Here is a 24,203-nt window from a genome sequence, read left to right as displayed (position 1 = left end):
CATCGTTTTTGCTGTAAACATGAATAAACACATGCTCGGCATCAATGGTGATCATATTCTCTCTATTTTGTATTAATTTTGTATTAATGTCTTCATACCAAGATTCAATTTCTAATAGTCTGTTTATAAATTAAGGAAATTCTAAACCACAATTAGCTGTTCTGGATTTTATTTAAAGAGATCACATTAAGAACTACTGTAAATGCATATGGACCCCACACTTTTCAGATTTTTACCCAATCATTGGCCACCTCTGTGGCCACCCCTACCATTTCCCCCCCATAATTCTGACAGGAGAAGTTATACTCTCAAATGATACAACAGTAATACTCCCAATATTCAAAACATTTACATTTTTCAGAGATTAACAATTACTTGACAGCAAAAACACTGTGGTTAATTATGCACATAAATATACTAACATTAAAGATAAGAACAGAATTCATGCTCTTTTCAGAACTAGATTTTGTGTTATACAGGGTAAAGAGAAAACTCTAGGAGTCTTCAGTTAAATCATAGATAAATAACTATTCTATTAAAAACTTAGTAAATAAAGATTTTTTGTGACAAAGATGTTCAACCCAGAGCTCAAACCTGGAAGAACTTTATCCACTATACCTTTTATCTAGATGGATGTTTAAATATATGCGTCTATTTGTTAGCAAAGGCTGTAGGAAAGTATAGTTTGTCTTTATTTGGAAATATGGATGTTTTGCTCATTCATTTTCCTGTTGGATCAGTATATATTGACCCTAAGGTTTTGGTGCCGATCCGCGTTGGGCCACCCCTCAGTTTACTTTGGTTATTGCCTGGCCACCCTTATAAAAAATTTCTGGCTACGCCTCTGGACCTTGTACGCAGTATAAATATTTATACATCTCGCAAAATGTTAGTAAAAAATTAAATTATTTAAATTTATTATATTCTCTAAATTAAGTAGCAAATTAAGTGACTGCAGAATAATGCAAATAGTAGTCTCATAAATACATCAACATCTTTCAGAGCACCCAATTTTCTTATTTTGGAAAGGGTAACTTTATAGTTAAGGATTCAAATGTTTTAATACACTGTAGGAATATTTTTGTGTTGACATACAAAGGGATGTGAAACCAGTGGGTCTCAGATGCAGCAAACGGATCAGCTTGTTCCTCCTCCCCCAATGCATCATCACCACAGACTCATCTCTGCCATGTTCTTTCTCCCGTCCTGAAAATAAACCGCATAAACGGTCCGTTTAGTTGCTAATTTTATAAGCTATGATAATGTGGACGCGGTGAACATCAAACGCTGCCCTAAAATTTGTCGACTTAAGGCGGAGGGACGTTGCACAATGGCAGCCGACGCTGAGGGTGAGTATTTTCTTTATGCTAAGCTAACTTAGCTTCTTTTTAGCTTTGAGCTAAACTAACCGTCGTCTAGCAAGGGAGCTGCAGCCAAGGTTGTAGGCCGCGTTGTTGACTTCGGCCGTGACAGAATGTTAAACACCGACATTTTAACAACACATGTTAAAATATGTGACTTTTATATTAAAAGTCGAAAGAAACGGCTTAGTTCATACGTCGACATATAACGAAGATACGGGTAAATACGATGTTAGCACGCAAGCTAGTTTTTGAATTAGCGTACAACTTGAAGGCAAAACGTGTTAATGTTTCAATTGCGAATAATTTCCCCCAAAATAAAATATTCTGGTGGGTTTTTAAAGTCATATCACGGTGTTATTTGTGAGATAGATGGTGCTGCCTGTTGTGAAATGTGTCACACGCTTGTAATGGTGTAAACCTGCTATCTTTATTAGCTCAACATTAGAGTTTACACAACCATTGCTCTTAGTCAGGTTGTGGGACCTGTGTGCTGCATGATATGAGCTTTATGTTGAAGTATTTCACTGTCTTGATGCTTTGGACCGATGTTTGACCGATGTCAAAGCTGGGTGGTGTAAGAGGCAATGTGACGCAGTTAGCCATGTGTTTCTACTCTTCGCCGCATATTTAATTATGTGTTAAGTTGAAATAGGGTTTTTGGGTCGTTCAGAATTTTTGAAGCATGTTAGATTTTATTAAGATAAGTGCATGTCAGATCATCCTGCCTAAAATCACAATGCTGCGCACAAATGTGTAAATTAAATACCTGCACATTCAGTGAATGAATCAGCATCAGAGGAATTGAGCTTGATTTAAAGCAGTCTGTGCAGAAACATAATGGGACTGATATTGATGCAGTGTTGTGGGGTGTTTAACTAAAACAGAGGAAATGTCAGATGTGGGATAATTTTTGTACAACCTGCTTTAAGGGGTGAAGAACCAGGGTTCAGTGGTCCCTGGCCCTTGGTAGCCGGTGTTCTGTCGAATAATAGTAAATACCCATGTGCAAGACATCAGATTTGCATTTATCCATTTAATTTTGTAAGGAAAATACACTTTAAACTACCTCAACGGGCGTGTATCCATTTAGTCATGTACAAAAATAAAAAACTATTTAAAGGAATAGTACACCCAAAACATGATTAGCCTTCATTTTCTACTCACCCCCATGCTGAACAACACTCTGGAGTACTTTTTTGATATCTCAAATGCATCTGGAGATCTGGGAGGCTTCTTGCTGTCTGCTGACATTCAAATAATGGAGGTCTATGGTGCCCGAGGCAGAAAGGTCCATAAAAGTCCACAAAAAACGTGTCAATATTCCTCCATACTGCTCGTCCAATGTATTCCAAGTGTCCTGAGTGGGTAGCGTCCATAATTTACTCGAAACGAAGTCATTTAGAATGTTTTTAGAGCATAAACAGTAGTGTATAGGATTTCCTAAAAGCGCGTTCACGAGTCTACGGAAACCGCGGCAGACCAAACCAGATGAAAGTGCACATTCAGCTCGGCAAAGAACTCATGCTCTTCCTCAACACTGAAGTCCTCAGATATTTTTCTTTCGTTGTTTCTTTCTTTGCACAGGTAAACAGCACATTTCTTCTTCTACGCTTGCATTATTGGCAGAGCAAACGCTGAATGCGCACTTTCGTCTGGTTTGGTCTGCCGCAGTTTCCGTAGACTCGTGAACGCGCTTTTAGGAAATCCTATACACTACTGTTTATGCTCTAAAAACATTCTAAATGACTTCGTTTCGAGTAAATTATGGACGCTACCCATTCAGGACACTTGCAATACATTGGACGAGCAGTATGGAGGAATATTGACACGTTTTTTGTGGACTTTTATGGACCTTTCTGCCTCAGGCGCCATAGACCTCCATTATTTGAATGTCAGCAGACGGCAAGAAGCCTCCCAGATCTCCAGAAGCATTTGAGATATCAAAAAAGTACTCCAGAGTGTTGTTCAGCATGGGGGTGAGTAGAAAATGAAGGCTAATCATGTTTTGGGTGTACTATTCCTTTAAAGAGGAACACCGTTTTTTTTTACATTGGGCCCTTCATTTTACGTTATTACATCATGTTCTACTCACCCATATTAGTTTTGTGTCATTTGGAGCTGTTCCGAAGATATTCGGTTTTGTAATATTCAAGTAACGGCTTCTTAGTCTTCCTATGGGCAACGAGTTGAAGACACAAACTAAACTGTTTATAATTTATGCTTTATGGTGCACCAACATTCATAACATGAAGGCAAATCATTGTCCCCAGACATCCGTGGTTATATTTTTTATATTTATATATTTTTTAAACAAAGCAGAATGTGTATGACGTCATCCGCACACGTTACTTGGATTGCAAAAACCGAATATCTTTGGTAAAGCTCCAAGTGACACAAAACTGATATTGGGTAGTGGAACATGATGTAATAACATAAAATCAAGGGGCAAATGTAAAAAAAAAAAAAAAAAAAATAGGTGTTCCCCTTTAAGGTCAGTTGGCCATATGCTTCAAAAAACACCAAAAAGTCATTAAATATAAATATACATTTTCTTGTACATGACTAAAGCATACACGCCTGTTGAGGTAGTTTAAAGTGTATTTTTCGTACAAAACTAAAGGGATAAACGGGTTTTGACTATGGGTATGGGGTGGTGGAAATAATCATTTTGGCGATATATCGTGATATTCGGCTGCTCAATATAATATCGATCTTTCACTTCTTAGTATCGATTTAAAAAAAAAAAATTGTTACATAAAACATAGATGGGAAAAGGGGCTACCTCTGCACCACCACTCTGGCAGAAAGCGCTGTGGAGCCCTTTAACTGTGCGTGCAGCACCAAATCTGTATTTGAGGCAGTCACAGTGGAAGCAAACCCCAAACAACATGGATAATAATACCTAATCAATATTTTCTGATGAAAATATACAGCACTTCCTGTTTTATCTCATCATTTGATTTTGATAGCTGGGGAAAATATGGCAATACAGGTGCTGGTCATAAAATTAGAATATCATGAAAAAGTAGATTGATTTCAGTAATTCCATTTAAAAAGTGAAACTTGTATATTATATTCATACATTACATACAAACTCATATATTTCAGATGTTTATTTTGTTTAATTTTGATGATTACAAATGACAACAAATGAAAATCTCAAATTCATCATATCAGAAAATTAGAATATTACTGAAGACCAATAAAAACAAAGGATTTATAGAAATGTTGGCCAACTGAAAAGTATGAACATGAAAAGTATGAGCATGTACAGCACTCAGTATTTAGTTGGGCCTCCTTTGGCCTGTATTACTGCCGCAATGCGGCGTGGCATGGAGTCGATCAGTCTGTGGCACTGCTCAGGTGTTATGATAGCCCAGGTTGCTCTAATAGTGGCTTTTGCTCTTCTGAATTGTTGGGTCTGGTGTATTGCATCTTCTTCTTCACAATACCCCATAGATTTTCTATGGGGTTAAGGTCAGGAGAGTTTGCTGGCCAATTAAGAACAGGGATACCATGGTCCTTCAACCAGGTACTGGTAGCTTTGGCACTGTGTGCAGGTGCCAAGTCCTGTTGGAAAATGAAATCTGCATCTCCAAAAAGTTGGTCAGCTGCAGGAAGCATGAAGTGCTCTAAAACTTCCTGGTATGTGGCTGCGTTGACCCTGGACCTCAGAAAACACAATGGACCAACACCAGCAGATGACATGGCACCCCAAACCATCACTGACTGTGGAAACTTTACACTGGACTTCAAGCAACGTGGATGAAGTGCCTCTCTTCTTTTCCTCCAGACTCTGGGACCTTGATTTCCAAAGGAAATGCAAAATTTACTTTCATCAGAGAACATGACTTTGGACCACTCACCAGCAGTCCAGTCCTGTTTCTCTTTAGCCCAGGCAAGACGCTTCTGACGCTGTCTGTGGTTCAAGAGTGGCTTGACACAAGGAATGCGACAGCAGAAACCCATGTCTTTCATACGTCTGTGTGTGGTGGTTCTTGAAGCACTCACTCCAGCTGCAGTCCACTCTTTGTGAATCTCCCCCACATTTTTGAATGGGTTTTGTTTCACAATCCTCTCCAGGGTGCGGTTATCTCTCTTGCTTGTACACTTTTTTCGACCACATCTTTTCCTTCCCTTCGCCTCTCTATTAATGTGCTTGGACACTGAGCTCTGTGAACAGCCAGCCTCTTTAGCGATGACCTTTTGTGTCTTACCCTCCTTGTGCAAGGTGTCGATGGTCGTCTTTTGGACAACTGTCAAGTCAGCAGTCTTCCCCATGATTGTGTAGCCTATAGAACTAGACTGAAAGACCATTTAAAGGCTTTTGCAGGTGGTTTGAGTTAATTAGCTGATTAGAGTGTGGCACCAGGGGCCATCAATTTTGAACCTTTTCACAATATTCTAATTTTCTGATATGATGAATTTGAGATTTTCATTTGTTGTCATTTGTAATCATCAAAATTAAACAAAATAAACATCTGAAATATATGAGTTTGTATGTAATGTATGAATATAATATACAAGTTTCACTTTTTAAATGGAATTACTGAAATCAATCTACTTTTTCATGATATTCTAATTTTATGACCAGCACCTGTATATAGTGATACTGCAATATCGTGATAATATCGTATCGTGACCCAAGTATCTCGACATGTATCGAATCGCAACACTCATGCCAATACTCACCTCTAACTATGGGTATGCTGGTCTGACCGGGTATGCTTATCTGACAGAACACCGGCAATTATCAGTCTTAATGACTTTGATTTGTAAGGTTGGCTGCAGCAGACTTTATGATGTGCTTTATTTTGTAAAGCAAAAGGGAAAAAGTAGCTCTAAATGAATACATTGGATGGAGATTTAAATTAGATTTCCAGCTTTAATTACTCGACTGATCAGTTAATCTTTTTTAAGGCTGGAGATTTTTTTTGTATTTAGCAATTCAATTACTTTATGATAAAAGTGATCAATTCTATGGTATTTACTTTGCTTCATTGGAAAGTAATTTGTTTAGATGGGCCAAGCCTGGACAATTTTGATGCTAGAGTGTGGCAAGCTGGTTTAGCCAAGGCCAAAGGTCAGGAAGATCAAGCTACTGGAGTTAGCCATACGAGGGTCATGTAACTCCAACCATTGATTCTTTAGTAATAACTTACTTTTATCTTAAAGTAGATATTCTCAGTAAATCAACAATAAACAAGTGTTTCAAAATGAAAAAAAAGAAATTAATAGCACATCATAAATAGGTTTGAAAAGGCTTGTAAAGGAAAAAAAAGACATGTAAAGGAAGTCACTCATTGCATTCCTGATCTTAGAACACTGAGACTAAGTATTTCTGCAGCCTATACATTTGCCATTTTCCGTTGTATTATCCCTTAGTATATGAGTATCGGGACCTTCAAACAGAGTGGGGTATTTAGATAAAATATGCCCATAATTGGTAACCCTTAGCTTTAGGGAGGGGTGTCGATTAAAATTTCAAGAAAAAATTTGATTCATAGATTCTTTTCCATGCAATCTGATCTCAAATTGGATTGCTGCTATTAAATATTTTTTTCTGTTACCTGTATGACATGACTGTGCATTTACTAGTGGCACATGTAACATATCAATATGTGGCACATTACTGTGCCACATATTGATACTAGTACTTTATATAATTCAAGAACAAATTAATAAAGTGATAGCAGTTAATGACACATATAAGTTTGGTGGGAAATGAGCAGTTATTAAACCAAGACCACAGAAATGTATATTTTGTATTGAGATGAAAGCGCTTTTTTTGTCTTTAATCACTCTCCATGTGGAATTCCTCTATTGGCATAGATTTAGATTCCCTTGATTCAAGTTATGTATATAAAAAAAGAAATCTCCTGTTATGCACCTTTTGCTATCCAATAATTAACTAATTCATCAAAAAATACAAAGTAATCAGCTAATTATTTTAAAACCATTGTGATAGCTCGAATTTGGAGCAAAAATTAAAATTGTTTATTCGTTTGCAATGTCCTATAGTGCAGTGCTCTGGCTGTGTACTAAATTGGAAACACTGTCATGGTGGCAATAAAAGAAAGTAAAAACAAAGACAGACATAACACTTTTCAGACAGAAATATTTACCTGATAAATGTACTGCCTCTAACGAAAGAAACTGCTTTAAATCTAGAAACGAGATAAGGAAGGAATGTAAAATATTTTGGACTTTTGCTCTGATTCAGACAGAGATGTCAGCTCATCCCTTTCAATGTCATTTGTACGGAGGTTTAAAAACATTTAACCTAAAAGTTTGTTGTTGGTGGCTGTAATTCTGAAGCTGACAGAAGGATAGGTGAATAAGGATGATACACAGGGCATGTTACTATTGTTTACCAGTAAATGATTAGCAGAGGTGGTCTTTAAGTTTATTGCAAAGTAGTAAATATTCTTTATCATTGTTGATGCTTTCAACAAAATTTTTTCCTGTGTAAAACGTCACGTTCTAATAATATGGCACATCAGGCTTGACGTAGGTCCACAGAAAAGCCGTCAATGATGAAAAGTATGTAGTGTTCATCAACTGTTCTGGTAATGATGAAGGACTGTAAGTTACCAAACTTTTCTAGTCCATGTTCTGGTACTGTACACTTAGATTCTTATTTAATTGGCCTTTAACATGCATCTTGGTTGATCACTCTAGAATAACCTTTTTTTGCTCCAACACTTTAATGCATAGCTTTAATGGTAACCCAAGGCAAAACCTGGAGGTGTTTTAGGGGACTGAATATTTAAAATGTAAAAGTTAAATGTGACATTAATTTTACTTTGTGAATTGTCTAGTGAAGATGTTTTCTTTACCGTAGAAAAATACATTTCAAGAGCTAAATGAGGATCTTGAGCCGTTTTTAGGGCTCCTTGAATTATTTGTATTGTATTATTTGTAAGTGCTTGTTTAGTGATACCCTGTTGTACCATATCTACTCGTTGCTATGGAAACATAAGCACATTTGCTTATGCACTTGATGTGACAAGTGTGCAAATGACTACTTGGCTCCTTTGTTGTGAGCAGGAGGTTCCTGGGTTTATAATTATAAAGTCAGGACTTTGTGTTTTCTATGGATTATCAATTATAAAGATAATAGTTCATTACAGAGGAAGGACTTCACTATTATTTAAAAGGGAGAAACGTCTTTCTTTAAAGTTACATTTGCCTTTTTTTAACTAGAACATTTTAATTTTAAAGCAATCCTTACTATCTGCTTATATTAGATTACCTGCAATTTTTTACTAAAAATTGTTGAATAAAAATAGTTGAAATTAGATTAAGTAATTAGTCAGTCAGGATTTAACACAAGGCTTTTGTTTCTTGCATTTGTGTTTTATTACGTTATTTTTGTTACTGTTTGTCTATGTTCTTTTTTTAGCTTTACCTATTATTCCTAATTCCTTTTTATTTTGTTTTTTGGTTTCTTTTATCGTGAGTTTGACTGTTAGCAGTAGTACTGTTCTCCTACTTTTTAATAGGGCTGGGCGATAAAAAGGTTTTTTACCGTTATCATAATTTAGTACAATAACCGGTGCAAATTTTCCCAATGTCTGTAAATTTTGTAAATAAGTCTGTAAATAATTCTGCTGTTTTGCCTGTGTGTGCTGGTGGCTGGTATTTCCGTCCCCTTTAAGACAGTGCAGCAGTGTGTAATCACGTGACTCCACCAATCCTGTCAGAAGCGTAAACATAGAGAATAGTGGATGAGCTCACTGAAGACGCATCTAACACAGCTATAAACCAAATGACAAAAATTTATCCTGCGAGCCGAGCAAGAGCAGAGATGAAGCTGAGCGTGCGGGGAGAAGTTGCGTGCAACTTGTCAGAGTTGAGCGCACGGCAGAATGGTTTTGAGTGAAGGTGTGCAAGTTTAAACGATGCACATTGTTCTCACTGCGCACAGTTCGGTGGCACCAAAATTACACCATAGATGTTGAGCAAAATAACAGGAAATGCAAAGTTTGTCTTAACACTGTCATGAATACCCAAAGTAACACATCCAACCTCCACCTTCTACAGCACAACCACACTGTTGAGTTCAAAGATGGGCAAAACGCTCAAATACCTTTCTCAAGAATGTCTGGAAGTGAGGAAACATTTTCCTCCTGTTCAATTAGACAATGTTGAATGTTTAAACTTGAATGGATATAAGACATAATTATTTAATTGAAAGTAATATGTAAATGTGATTTATTCAATTAATTATAAATGGATCAGTTGCATTTCCTCCATATGCCCTTATTTCTGAAAGAGGAGCCAGAGCATTTATCGTGCATTTATCGTTATCAAGGTAAAACTGCCCAATTTATCGTGATATTGATTTGAGGTCGTATCGCCCCGGCCCTAGTTTCTGCTTCATTACCGCTCTCAGTGGGCTAAAAGTGGGTTTTCAGCCACAAAGAAGGAAAGAAAGAGTTGCAGCAAGAGTGCTGATCCATTCATGCTAGTGGAAATAAACACTTTCCATAGCAACCGTAAAGTCCTTCTTAATGGAATTTGGACATCAGGCATTCTAGGTCCTGAAAACAATGAGATCCTGGGGGAAAAAACCTACATACATGGGATTTTTGCAATGAAAAATCAAAATAAAATCACAATACTGGTTGAATAAAAATTGTTCAGCCCCACTGTATACCATACTTAACAATTGGATTAGTAGGCTATTTTCTTTTTTTTTTACTACCGTATTTTCACGACCATAAGGCGCACCGTACTAAAAGGCGCAGTCTCAGTTATGTGTCCCATTTCTGTATTTAACACACACATAAGACGCACCGGACTATAGGGCGCGTTTTTTATATACAGGTACATGTCCTCTACTACGTTTAAATACCTCTACTGCGTATTTAAAAATACAGCGGGAGCAAAACTGATTATGACTGTGCTTTATTCATGTATTTATTACAAAGTATTAATCAAACCTGGGTGCTGGCCGTGAGACAGACACATCCAGATGACAGAGCGCTGTGATCACTCCTAAATTAACTTAAAATCCTGAAACCTGCGGACGGAATATGTTCGCTTTTATTACCGGTATCCTGGTGCCTGCAGTTTCAATTATTTAGATGAAAAACACCTGCCAGCCGCCGCGTTGAACCCGGAGGCTACCCAACGTAGAGGCTGCTGTTGAAGGGATTTCTACTGTCGGTGTACCGCTGGTATGTGGGGGTCTGAGCGCCTCCGACAGAAATAGTATAGGCAGGATGATAATCTGGATGAACTGACTGTAATTATGACGTTTTCAGGTGGACTTTCTCACTTAAAAACATATTAAAACTACTTCATTCCTACTGATCACAGCAAATATAGCTACAAGATTTAGATTATTTAGATGAAAAAACACCTGCCAGCCGCCGCGGTGAAACCAGAGGCGACGTGGCCCAGAGGCTGCTGATGAATTAAGTTTTCAGGTAGAAAAATAGAGCGGGAGCAAAACTGAGAATGATTGTGCTTTATTCAAGTATTTATTACAAAGTATTAATCAAACCCATCAAAGTCATCATCCTCTGTTTCTAAATTAAACAGCTGCGCTAAATCAGTCATGCCAATTTCCCCTTCTTCCCTGTCAGAGTCACTTTCTGTGCCGGGCGGCTCCTCGGAAATGATGCTGGCTTTTGCGAAAGCTGGAACAACAGTGCCAGCAGACACGTTAGTCCAAGCATCTACAATCCATCCGCAAACGGTGCCGTAACTTGCCCGGCGCTGCCTTCCGCTTTTCGTGAAATTGTGGTCTCCGTCTGTCATCCATCGCTCCCATGCCGCTCGCAGCCTTACTTTGAACGACCGGTTCACACCGATGTCGAGCGGTTGAAGTTCCTTTGTCAGACCCCTGGGATAACGGCGAGCAAAGCGTTTATTTGTTTCACCATGTTTTTCACATCGGCTGTGAGATGGGCACGCATTGAGTCACAGATTAACAGCGATGGTGATGCGTGGAAAAAAACACCTGGTCTCCTTACATACACCTGCCTCAGACACGCTTTCATCATCTCCTCATCCATCCAGCCCTTTTCATTTGCCTTAATATCATATGTCATCAGAGCGATGTGTCTGTCTCGCTGTCAGCTCCCAGATCAGCTTCTCTGATTGGTTGATGCGGCGCTTCCAGCAGCAAAACTTCAATTTTTCCATCTCGAGCAGCAGCAGCGCGTTCGTGGCGCGTCAGATGCTTAAACGCTCCCGACGCGCTGCGCCTGCTGCTAAAAACGCGCTGCGGGACCTTTTGCTGCGCCTATACGCACGTCAACCATTGACTTTGCATGTAAACTCGCTGCTTCTGCTGCACCTGCTGCGTCCGGTTCACACCGATGTCAAGCGGTTGAATAACAGCAAGCACAGCATTTGTTTCACCATGTTTTTCACATCAGCTGTGAGATGGGCACGCATGGAGTCACAGATTAACAGCGATGGTGATGAGTGGAAAAAAAACACCTGGTCTCTTTACATTCACCTCCCTCAGCCACTCTTTCATCATCTCCTCAATGAGGTGGTCTCAAAAGTCGCAGTTACAACACACAGGGCGCACCGCACCAAAGGGCGCACCGCACATTTTGAGGGAAAAAAAGACGTTTATGTGCGCCTTATAGTCGTGAAAATACGGTAATCAATTAATCAGGATGAATTGTATCAACCCTCAGCTGTTTGCTTGTTGACTTCTTTATGGAATATCGGAAGTGCTTCGCTTTCGGCAGGGTTGAACGGAAATACAGGGACCTTGTATAACTGGATCCGAAGACTAATAAAATGCTCAACAAAAAAGAACCATTCTGGTGATTCTCATTTTTGCTTTGTAATATTTATGCTATTTATAATTTACACTTTTTTGTTTGTTTTGTTTTCTTAGATTTCAACTTTGATGAATATGACAAACCTGGTGCTGAGCGTTCCCGCAGAAGAAGGGGTGATGCTGATGGTCTCGAGAGGTAAAACATTACATTATAATGATCCACAAAACTGTGTTTTATTGTTTGATTAAAAACAGTCTTAATGTATATGAGACATTTGCTGCTGTTGAATGTTGCTAAGAATTCAGTGTCAGGTGTACAAAGATGAGTTGAGACATTGAGACATTAAATTTGGGTTGTTTGGTTTGTCTTTTAGTTATGGCAATCATTCTTTATCCGTCATCCATGGTTTGTAGTTATTTGCATAACAGCAATTCCTGGTCTCCAGTAGATAGCTAGTTGGTAGATAGTTTTTACAGATGCAACAGTTAAAAATTGTATGTGTATGACTGTCAGTTAAATAAGAAATAGCTGCTAAAAACAAGTCAAAGTAGGAAAGTTTTACTGCTGTTATGCGAGTGGCAGCCATCATGAAAGCCAAAGTCGAGTATGAACCAGTCCAGCTGACCTTTGGAGTAGGACTTCAAACCTTCAGGGGCGTTTCAGTTAAAAAACAACTGGAACACACCCAAAATAACAGTGCGGTATGGTTTTAGGGAGAGTAATAGAGGACTTTCTTAAAGTCTAGTTTACCTGAGAAAATTGAAACTGCAGAATTTATCGTCTTTGTGTTCTGTAAACTCTTTGGATATTTATAAAGGAGTCATTTTTACATTTAATGGGAAACAACTAAAGATGTAAACATAGAAACTGTGTGTTATAGATTAGCATTTAATTACAGTGCTCTGGGATCCTCCTGTATCAACACACTTGACTTTTACAGGATAACTTTCATTTTCAAACAGCAAGGGACACAAAAATCATCAAAGCTAACATTGTATTTTAAAAGCAGCCCTACAGTGGGCACGGAAAATATTCAGATCCCTTTAAAGTTTTCACCCTTTGTGCCATTGTAGCCATTTGCTAAAATCAATAAAGTAAATTTTATTTCTCATTGATTTACACTCAGCATTCTGTCTTGACAGAAAAAACAAAAATGTAGAATTTTTTGCAAATTTATCAAAAAAGAAAAACTGAAATATCACATCGTCATAAGTATTCAGACCCTTTGCTCAGTATTGAGTCGAAGCATCCTTTTGTGCTAGTGTAGCCATGAGTCTTCTTGGGAATGATGCAACAAGTTTTTCACACTTGGATTTGGGGATCCTCTGCAATTCTACCTTGCAGATCGTCTCCTGTTCTGTCAGGTTGGATGTTGAGCGTTGGTGGACAGCCATTTTTAAAGGAGAAGTTCGGTTTTTTACACTTTAAGCCCATTTTCTGTAGTGTCCAGGATGAAATCGAATGATCGACACCAAAAGTTTGACAATTGCTCCTGTCTCTGCTTTTTGGCTCATTTAGAATCAACCCCTGGCTGCTTTAGAATGGCTAGCATAGAGCATGTCCGATAATGTCCTTAAAACAACCTTAAACGTTCTTTTTTTAAAATATGCTACTCACCGTGTCGTCAGCGCTGTTCAATGACGTTCCAAAAAAAGTTTCGTGAAGAAAAAACGTTCCTGTAGTGTTTTATTTAGCATTTTGTAAATCCCATTGAGTTCTGTAGGAATAGTCAATATTCCGCTGCCACCGGAAACGGAAATGGGGCCTGTTTACACAGTTGTAGTCTTTTCGCTTCACTCTGTGTACTCCGACGTCGAGAATCAAGAATCCACCTTTCGTATTCCATTTTCAGAGTTTTTTAAAGTGTTTAACAGAGACGTTAGCACCTCGACGTCGGAGTACACAGAGTGAAGCGAAAAGACTACAACTGTGTAAACAGGCCCCATTTCCGTTTCCGGTGGCAGCGGAATATTGACTATTCCTACAGAACTCAATGGGATTTACAAAATGCTAAATAAAACACTACAGGAACGTTTTTTCTTCACGAAACTTTTTTTGGAACGTCATTGAACAGCGCTGACGACACGGTGAGTAGCATATTTTAAAAAAAGAACGTTTAAGGTTGTTTTAAGGACATTATCGGACATGCTCTATGCTAGCCATTCTAAAGCAGCCAGGGGGTGATTCTAAATGAGCCAAAAAGCAGAGACAGGAGCAATTGTCAAACTTTTGGTGTCGATCATTCGATTTCATCCTGGACACTACAGAAAATGGGCTTAAAGTGTAAAAAACCGAACTTCTCCTTTAAGGTCTCTTCAGAAATGCTCAATTGGGTGGGCCAGTCAAGAATGGTCACAGAGTTGTTCCCAAGCCACTCCTTTGTTACATTAGCTGTGTGCTTGGGGTCATTGTATTGTTGGAAGGTGAACCTTTGCTCCAGTCCGAGGTTCTGAGCTCTCTGGAAGAGGTTTTCTTCCAGGATATCTCTGTACTTGATCACATTCATCTTTCCTTCAATTGCAACCAGTCCCTGTAGCTGAAAAACACCTCCATAGCATGATGCTGCCACCACCATGTTTCACTGTTAACTTCGTATTGGGCAATCAATGAGCAGTGCCTGGTTTCCTTCACACATACCACTTAGAATTAATTGAAGCAAAAAGTTCAATCTTGGCCTCATCAGACCAGAGAATCTTCTCTCTCATAGTCTGGGAGTCCTTCATGTGTTTTTTGTCAAACTTTATGCTGGCTTTCATATGTCTTGCACTTAGGAGAGGCTTCTGTCAGGCCACTCTGCCATAAAGCCAAGACTGGTGGAGGGCTGCAGTGATAGCTAATTTTGTGGAACTTTCTCCCATCTCCCCACTGCATCTCTGGAGCTCAGTCACAGGGATCTTTGGGTTCTTCTTTACCTCTCTCACCAAGGCTCTTCCACAATTGCTCAGTTTGCCTGGAAAGCCAGGTCTAGGAAGAGTTCTGGTCATCCTAAACTTCTTCCATTTAAGGATAATGGAGGCCACTGTGCTCTTAGGAACCTTGAGTGCTGCAGAAACTATTTTGTAAACTTCAGATCTGTGCCTTGGGCAGTTTCTTCGACCTGTTGAATTTCGTTTGCTCTGACATGCATTGTGAGCTGTAAGGTTTTATATAGACAGGTGTGTGCCTTTCCTAATCAAGTCCAATCCATCTACAACAGGTTCAGAAGAAATGGACACCATGCAAGTTAAATATGAGTGTCACAGCAAAGGGTCTGAATACTTATCACCATTTGATATTTCAGTTATTCTTTTTTGATGCATTTGCAAAAAAATTCTGTTTTTTTTCTGTCAAGGTGCTGAATTTACATTAATGAGAACTAAAAGAAATGTTTTTGATTTTAGCAAATGGCTGCAATGAAACAAAGAGTAAAAAATGTAAGGGGGTCTGAAAACTTTCCGTACCCACTGTATTAGCATTATGCATTTGTTTGTTTGTTCACCCTACATTTGTTTTCTTCTGCTGTCCAGTGATTTGGAAGAAGATTTGTTGGAGGAGGACTGGCTGTCTGCTAAAAAGGTAATGTTGGATTGTCAGTAGTTTTATTTTGCTCGGTTTTAACCCTTTCATGCATGAATTACGATAGTATATGTTATGATTTTTTTACCAAGTGTTTTTATTACTCTTTATGAATGAAAAAAACATTTTCATAAATTTTTTTTAAAAATATACTTTCTTTAGGGAGTTGGTAACATGTCCACTTGGGTGGACAATGCGCATTTGTGCAACTGATATAACCTTGTTTTGTTTTGTTTTAAAGAAAACTATTGTTACTTGATGGCCCCATATTTTTTTTACCTGCAAGGATCGCCTAGAATAGAAGGAATGAGCAGATATTCCTCTCCCTCACAACCCATGTGCTCCTCTGTCAGCCATTTTGTTTTTTTTGAGGAAAAAAAAGTCACTTGCAAAGGCTGAGGAGTAGGTGGCAGTTTGACAAGTGGCAGGATGATACATTAGCGTCCACTGTAGTAACATACACTATATTGCCAAAAGTATTTGCTCACCTGCCTTGACTCACATATGAGCTTAAGTGACATCCCGTTCCTAATCCATAGGGTTCAATATGACGTCGGTCCACCCTTTGCAGCTAGAACAGCTTCAACTCTTCTGGGAAGGCTGTCCACAAGGTTTAGGAGTGTGTTTATGGGAATTTTTGACCATTCTTCCAGAAGCGCATTTGTGAGGTCGCACACTGATGTTGGACGAGAAGGCCTGGCTCTCAGTCTCCGCTCTAATTCATCCCAAAGGTGTTCTATCGGGTTGAGGTCAGGACTCTGTGCAGGCCAGTCAAGTTCATCCACACCAGACTCTGTCATCCATGTCTTTATGGACCTTGCTTTGTGCACTGGTGCACAGTCATGTTGGAAGAGGAAGGGGCCAGCTCCAAACTGTTCCCACAAAGTTGGGAGCATGGAATTGTCCAAAATGTCTTGGTATGCTGAAGCATTCAGAGTTCCTTTCACTGGAACTAAGGGGCCAAGCCCAGCTCCTGAAAAACAACCCCACACCATAATCCCCCCTCCACCAAACTTTACACTTGGCACAATGCAGTCAGACAAGTACCGTTCTCCTGGCAACCGCCAAACCCAGACCCGTCCATCAGATTGCCAGATGGAGAAGCGCGATTCGTCACTCCAGAGAACGCGTCTCCACTGCTCTAGAGTCCAGTGGCGGCGTGCTTTACACCACCGCATCCGACGCTTTGCATTGCACTTGGTGATGTATGGCTTGGATGCAGCTGCTCGACCATGGAAACCCATTCCATGAAGCTCTCTGCGCACTGTTCTTGAGCTAATCTGAAGGCCACATGAAGTTTGGAGGTCTGTAGTGATTGACTCTGCAGAAAGTTGGCGACCTCTTCGCACTATGCGCGTCAGCATCCGCTGACCCCGCTCCGTCAGTTTACGTGGCCTACCACTTCGTGGCTGAGTTGCTGTCGTTCCCAAACACTTCCATTTTCTTATAATACAGCTGACAGTTGACTGTGGAATATTTAGGAGCGAGGAAATTTCACGACTGGATTTGTTGCACAGGTGGCATCCTATCACAGTTCCACGCTGGAATTCACTGAGCTCCTGAGAGCGACCCATTCTTTCACAAATGTTTGTAAAAACAGTCTGCATGCCTAGGTGCTTGAATTTATACACCTGTGGCCATGGAAGTGATTGGAACACCTGATTCCAATAATTTGGATGGGTGAGCAAATACTTTTGGCAATATAGTGTATGTGCAAATGTGACATTAAAACATGTTCATTTAAGAGAAAACAACCATTTAATAACTGTCCACTGTAGTGACCACTATGCATGAAAGGGTTAAAACAACTTAAATGGAAGTTTGGGATTTTCTGCTTACAACAGGATTGTAATATCCAGAACATTAGGTAATATTATTGTTGAGAACAGTCGTGAGGATTGGACATGTAGCAGGTGGCTCCTCTGCAGGGGGAACTGTTGATGTGAAACAGGAGGAAATGTAGTGGACAAAAAAGCCCAGTGTTGACCTGCCCAGATTGCCTTCACCACATGGGAATAAAGCATCCTCAGGGGTTGGAGGTGACCTGCCCCCAGGCCTTCTACACAAACAGATGCACACCAAAAGGAATAAACATGTACGCAGGTAAAAATTGTCCCACTGGAATGTTTTCTTTTGCTTTTATTTCAGAATCCCTCCGAAATGTCAGATGAGGAGTTGAATGATGACCTTCTTCAAAGTGATGATGAAGACCTGAATGTCAGGTACATTTTTGCAATATATTCCCATTTTTCTTTTTCTGTTTTTGCTCAAGTTCAGGATCGTTGTAACTATTGCCCGTCCTTTGATATATGTTATCTAATTTAAATTTAAAACTGATTTCCATTTAGATATTATAAGCTTTTAATTTATTTTTTCAACACAAAACTGCATTGAAGTACAAAAACACTGCAAAAAATAGAAATCTCAATAAGTTATTTTTTCTTAAAATAAGTGTGTTTTTCCTTGATTTGAGGAGGTAAGTAAGACACTTTGCCAATGGAACAAGACAATTTCCTTTTAAAATAAGAAAAAACTATTTTATCGTCTTATTTCAAGTAAATATTATCTAACTATCTTATTTTAAGAGTGAAAATACTCATTCCATTGGCAAATCATCTTATTTACCTGCTCAAATTAAGGCTAAATATACTTAATTTAAGCCATTTTTTACTTATTTCTGGATTGTTTTTGCAGTGAATACAGGTAGAAAGTCTTACAACAAGTTTATAAAAATGTCTTTTAGCCTAAACCCTTTACCTAAAAATAGAACAATGAAGACTAACAATTTTATTCATCAACTTAACTTTATTTATGCATGTGTTTCAATATATGAAAGTGTTTTTTCATGTATTGAAAGTGTCTTGATGGATGTGCTTAACTTGGGTTGAAATAAAACCATAGTGCAGTGCTGATTAGTCCAAAAATGTAAAAATACCTATTTATATTGTTCCTGTCTGAGATTACATATTTGTAGTATCTTCAATATTACCTGTTTGCAGGAGCTACTGTCATGATTTTTTTTAAATCTATCATTGTACCATATCCTTAAAAAACTTAGGCTTTAGGAAACTATAAAAGCTTGGATGTTTTAGACTAATGATGAAGACCAAGCGTGCTCACTAAACACCGGCAGACTGGAGCTGTTAAAATAGAAGAGTAAAAACACAAACGCTTTTAACCATTTTGAAAACTTCATTTCATAACTAATTATGTGTTAACTGAAAACATGGATGTAGACTTGTTATTTTACTTGGGGTCCTTAACTGTCATGACAAGTCGCAGCAGCTCTAAGGGTTCATTAATATTTTTTTCTTTTCTCAGCGGTCAGGATGCAGCCTACAGCATGGGTGCTTCCTATGACCAGCAAGACAGCTTGCAGGAAGCAGACTACACAGATGATGTCGTGAACCTGGGTGCAGAGGGCTATGAAGAGGAGGAGGGTTATAATCAGGACGGTGAAGAGGCCTATGCTGAGGAATACAACCAGGGTCACAACACAGAGATGGACCAAATCGATTACAGTGGAGAGCCAGCTGGCGGCGAAGATGGCTACCAGTACGAAGTGCTAGACATTGAAATCGGCGAACCCATCGATGGTGAATTTCAAGTAAGTTCTCACATGTGCTTATTGCTGCTGCATAAGGGGTGTGGACACATACTCCCGTTCACCTGTTCTCCCTTTCACTTTTTCTCCCCACCTCTATTGTGTCCTGGAGATAACGTCTCGCTTTGGGAGAAGTCTAGATGAAAAAAAATCTATTCAGGAGAAGGAGACATCTGTTGGCGGTTTTGGGCAGAGGACGATTAAAATCATTATCGCCTCCTGCCTGCAAATTTCTCCATCTTGCTGACAAAGTTTTGTTGACGGCTTGTTTGGGGCGAAGTAATGCTCTGCTGTCGCCTTCAAATCAGGCTGCCATTGTGACCTTGGGCCCTGTATCTTTAGAGCAGCGTGAAGCCTCTTTGTGTCAGGGAGATGTGCTGCCAATCGCTGGAGGTTAATGTGGGAGGCTTTTTTTTGCTCCCTCTGGCTTTTTAAGCTGGATCTGATAAAGTCTCACAAAGGTGAAAAGATTATTGACCTTCCTGAGGACACTCCATACAGTTTCTTAATGATTGATGTTGGTTTCTCTTTTATTCCTTTCCCTTTCCTCTTAGGCTGGGCTAAGAGGATCAAAGATAAGGCTGGATCCATGTGCAAATGTCTGTTATGCTCCATTTACGGTGCTGCAGTTGTGTTTGGCACCTGACAGAGATATATTAACCTACCTTCCCTTTCAAAACAAAGATAAGATGTTGACCTTCTTAGCCAAAGTGGCTGTCTATTTTAAATCTTTTGGGGCATGTGTGGATATAGATGCGTTTTTGCTGTTTACAAGATAACCAAACTACCTGGCCTTGACATTTTACTCACCCCGATATTCATTGTGGATTTTGTGGAATGGTTTAAATGATTAAGATGCTCTCTTCTCTCGGGGCAGCCTGTCCATTTGTTTGCCTTTCTGCAAGTTTGTGTTTATGCTCTGTATTTATGTGCGTTCCGGTTGGCAGGTTAATGGGGTACAACAGAAAAACACTGTTGTGTGACCTGCAATCTGACCCTATTTACCACTTAATATTTGTTATTCTGAATCGCTTTACTAGCTCTGTTAGATTTTACCTCTACAGCAGAGTGGTTTATTTTGAATTTCTAATAATAAATTGCAACGAATCAAAAGCCGAATAGAAAAGTTATGGAAATAAAAAGAAGAAAAAAAAGAGAGAAAAGATTTGTCATCCTAGAACGTTTTGCCTCCTTTGCCACGCAGTCGTGAACTCACAGTTCAGCCAATAACGGAGTGATTTGTGAGGAGTCAGTCAATGATATTTTCACCATCACTGAAGCGGCGAGGTGTGTTTTTATCTGTGGCTGCATTTCTGTATATCATGTCAAACATTTACATCTCATTGAATTTCAAATGCTGTCAGGAATAGTAATGAAGCCTTGCTCCCACTGTTATGGTAATTCGCCTTTGGAAAGGGGTGGGGCTCCCTGGTGCCTTCCAAATCCTCACCATAACATTTTGGTCTGCATTCTCTTCTTTTTTTTTTTTTCTCTGTTGGCTCAAAGATTTTATATATATAATATGCAAATTATACAGCAATTCAACAAACGTTCATCTATCTTTGCTCATTCTTCTGTTTATTCTCCCGTCTAGACAACACATGCTAGGTTTCTCCTTCACAGAATTCTATTGTGATTATTTACAAAGCATTGTCGGTTTAACGTTGATCAGAAAAGAGAGCTGATATTTTCTTTGTGTGTCTACCCTTAAGGAATTCCAAAGATCCAATGGTGATGAACCTCTTAATGAAGCTGAAACTAGTCAGGAGGAAGAGGCAGCAGTAAGAGAGCAGCAAGAAAAGGAAGAGCCTACAGAGGAACATCGGTTCTATGAGACAGAGGAGGTAGGGTTAGCCTGCTCTGATTCTGTTGAAATGTAACATTTAACACTATGTAACATACAGCTTCTTTTGTGTACTTAGTTTTGCCAACATTTCTGTGAAAAAAAAAAAATTTCTTTGTAATTTTTGAACATAAAGAAAATTTAAAAAATTGGTGCAAAAAGCACCTCTCCCGACCCCTAGAGAGAAGATTATTTTATTTTCTTTTGTTTCAAATACTGTTTATTTTAGAATAATTGTAAATATTCTGAAAAATCAGCTTAAATATAGCTCTTTGTAATGAAGCAGCATGGATTTCATTCTGTTTAGATTAAATAATGCAGATATTACTCTAAAAAAAAAGTGTCTAAATAGTGTGTACTTTCTGAATTTATGTGAAAATATTAGGGCTGAAACAATTAAGCGGACTAATCGTGATTAATCGATTATTGAAATAATTGTCAACTAATTTAGAAATTAATTATTCGTTAACTGGAGTATAGGGACTCTGAAACATGCCTTTAGCTGACAGAGCAACCCACTTAGAGAAGCAATTATAACAGGATTGTAGAAAAAATATAAAACATTTTGTATTTAAGATAAAAAAAAATTGTCGATGAACTCTTTCAGTGGAAAAGTTTTGTTTTTACCTGGTTAAATTTACAAAAAAATTCTTCTTTAAGGAACCTTTGGCTATCCGATTATTAATGGATCCACAGATTAATTGATTTATAATATAATCCTTAGTTATTGAAAATACAGTAAAGATACAGTAAAGAAACTATACCTAGTAAAGATCAGATTATGTATAAAGGTTTTATATAAGGGTTACTGTCTTATCATGCTATCTTGTTCATTATAGCGTCTTCATCTATCAAAAAAGTTTAATATTTTTGCTTCAAGGAAGATTTCAGTAACTCCTTTATTAGTAAATGTTGTGAAGTTTTCAATTAACTTTACATAGGTTTTAAGTTTGGTGACCTTGATGTAAAACTTGAAGTTATAACATAAATGTAACAGGCACAGAGATAATCCCCTTTTGTTTTTAAGGTTTAAAAGTTGGGTTCCTTTGAATGATTAAAGTTGCTTTTAAATTCAAATAAAAGTGGCATTAAAAAGATATCAAAGTTTTGAATAAAATTTATTGAAACTCATGAGAAACATTAGTTGTTTCTGCTGGTTGTTTCTGGCCAACATTTATCCTGTGTTTTTTTTTTTTTTCTTTTTTCTGAGAACTGACCCAAAGGTCCTAATTATGACCGTATATCAATTTTGGTTTGTTTGTTTTTAAAGATGTAGAGAAATCATATTCAAATGTCAAATCATTCAGGCTTAAATATGTATATAAATGAACTCTTTATCAGACTATATTGTCCCAAAATTAAGAACATTTCTATAAAAAATTCAGTCTTAAAATCAGTGTTTTTTTTTGTTTTTTTTTGGTATTTTATGCAGGCCAGTTAGTTATACGTCAGCTTGTACACCTAAATTCGGCTAATCATTTGTCAACGGTCATTTGTCAATAAAATTTCTTTGGTCATAGCATCTTGATTCATATGTCGTGGCTAATATATGCAACGGTTGAGATAAGAAATAACAATCATTTACTTTACCATTGAGTTACGTCCCAGTGTTCACGGGGATGGACGCCTGTGTCTTCAGCAGGCGTAGAGCTAACAGAACTGGCAGCGTTGTGAGGCAAGGGCTCAAACATGTATGGCTGTAAGCCTTCTACACCAAACCAAGCTTCTGCCGCCCTGGCATCCTCTTCCACAACAACTTCATCCCCGCTTTCCTCCTCTGAATAAAAATCTTATGATGGAGGAGAATCATCCACGACCTCCAACACAAAACTCTCCTCCTCTTGCATGTTTCCGCTGTCCATAGCGTTGCTTGACAGTGTCGTTGCTAAGTGCTACTTGGTCCCAATGTAATTTCCCATTGGGAACCTACTAGCACTAAGTTGCTAACTTGTTAACAAGATACTTCCGAGACACCGACCACAACCAAACTTGCTTGTGAACCTTCCGCCACAACAATCCCACCCTCTTGGTAAACGACCAATCACATTTACTTTATTCACTCTTGTAAGCTCAGGCGCCCCTTAAGAGAATTCGGAAATGCAACGTTTGGAACAGCGTTTTCCTATGACTTTAAAGGCATTAACATATAAAAAAAGTAAATACTATTATGATGGAACTGGTAGTTAAATTTTAAGCAGATCATAAAGGAACTAAATGCTAACAGCCATTTATGCAGCAAAACGTATCTTCTTAATCTTTATCGGTTTTTGTTTTTTGTTTTTTTTCAACGGCTACATGGAGATAGCTTAAATATTTGGATGGAATTAATCAGTTTTAGAAAAATCTGGCTCTTTTCAATAGTCATGATAATTTTTTAAGTTGGAATTTGATACACAAAAGCTTTGAAATAAACCACAGTTACTCTGAAACTTAGATAAAAAAATGTCCCTAAGTAAACTTAGGGACATTTTACGGCTGGTACTGTTGATATAAATTTTTCGGCATTGTTTCCAGGTTGAAAATGAGACTCTTCCTGGTGAACAAACACAGGAGGAATCTGACGAAGAGGATGATGAAGGTGAAGAATCTGGTAGAATACGGTTTAAATCTGAGAGGAAGGAAGGCGCCGTCGTACGACTGGCGGATGCCGGCAGTAAGAGGAGGAACATCCCTGAAACTCTAGGTATACATTTTTTTTTTCTCTGCTGTTTTTATGGAGAATTTTTTCTTTACTCGTTGAAAGATTAAAGACAAATTTTTTTCTTCTTCACATCACTTCAGAGCTTTCAGAGAAGGCTAAGAAAGATTTGCTGGAGTTTGAGGAACACGAGCGGCAGAAGAGACACACCCGTCATGGAGGGCGAGGCAGAGGAGCTGGAATAGGAGGAGGAGGAGGAGGAGGACGAGGTGGGAGAGGAAGAGGTGGTTTCCCTGGCTATGGAATGGCAGACTTTAGAGGAGGTCAAAGAAGAAAAATGCATGACCATATGCTTCCCCTGATGGGAAACATGAACTTACAGGTAAACCAGAGTACTCAACTAACCAAATCCATTTAGAAACCTAAGGTACATATAGTAAACATC

The 24,203-nt window shown here is 38.6% G+C and overlaps 1 protein-coding gene across 3 annotated transcripts in view; it reads left to right on the top strand.

Moving 5' to 3' along the window:
• Positions 1-1,143: 1,143 nt before the first annotated feature.
• rbm33a (RNA binding motif protein 33a) overlaps positions 1,144-24,203 on the top strand; it is a 55,241-nt gene continuing 32,181 nt past the window's right edge. For 2 of the 3 annotated variants that reach the window (XM_038297945.1, XM_038297946.1), the window contains exons 1-8: positions 1,145-1,349; positions 12,235-12,313; positions 15,625-15,673; positions 17,822-17,895; positions 18,995-19,280; positions 20,990-21,121; positions 23,635-23,803; positions 23,902-24,140. In XM_038297945.1, the coding sequence (XP_038153873.1) occupies positions 1,331-1,349; positions 12,235-12,313; positions 15,625-15,673; positions 17,822-17,895; positions 18,995-19,280; positions 20,990-21,121; positions 23,635-23,803; positions 23,902-24,140 (1,047 nt within the window). In that variant the 5' untranslated portion in view covers positions 1,145-1,330. Of the gene's footprint in view, positions 1,350-12,234; positions 12,314-15,624; positions 15,674-17,821; positions 17,896-18,994; positions 19,281-20,989; positions 21,122-23,634; positions 23,804-23,901; positions 24,141-24,203 lie in introns of all 3 variants that reach the window. The other variant, XM_038297947.1, reaches the window with a different exon arrangement.

The sequence above is a fragment of the Cyprinodon tularosa genome, unplaced genomic scaffold (genome assembly GCF_016077235.1).
Source record: "Cyprinodon tularosa strain WSP-4 unplaced genomic scaffold, ASM1607723v1 ctg4, whole genome shotgun sequence".
NCBI classification, from domain to species: domain Eukaryota; kingdom Metazoa; phylum Chordata; class Actinopteri; order Cyprinodontiformes; family Cyprinodontidae; genus Cyprinodon; species Cyprinodon tularosa.
The sequence above is the reverse complement of the archived record's forward strand: the minus strand, read 5'-3'. Positions and strand labels throughout refer to the sequence as shown.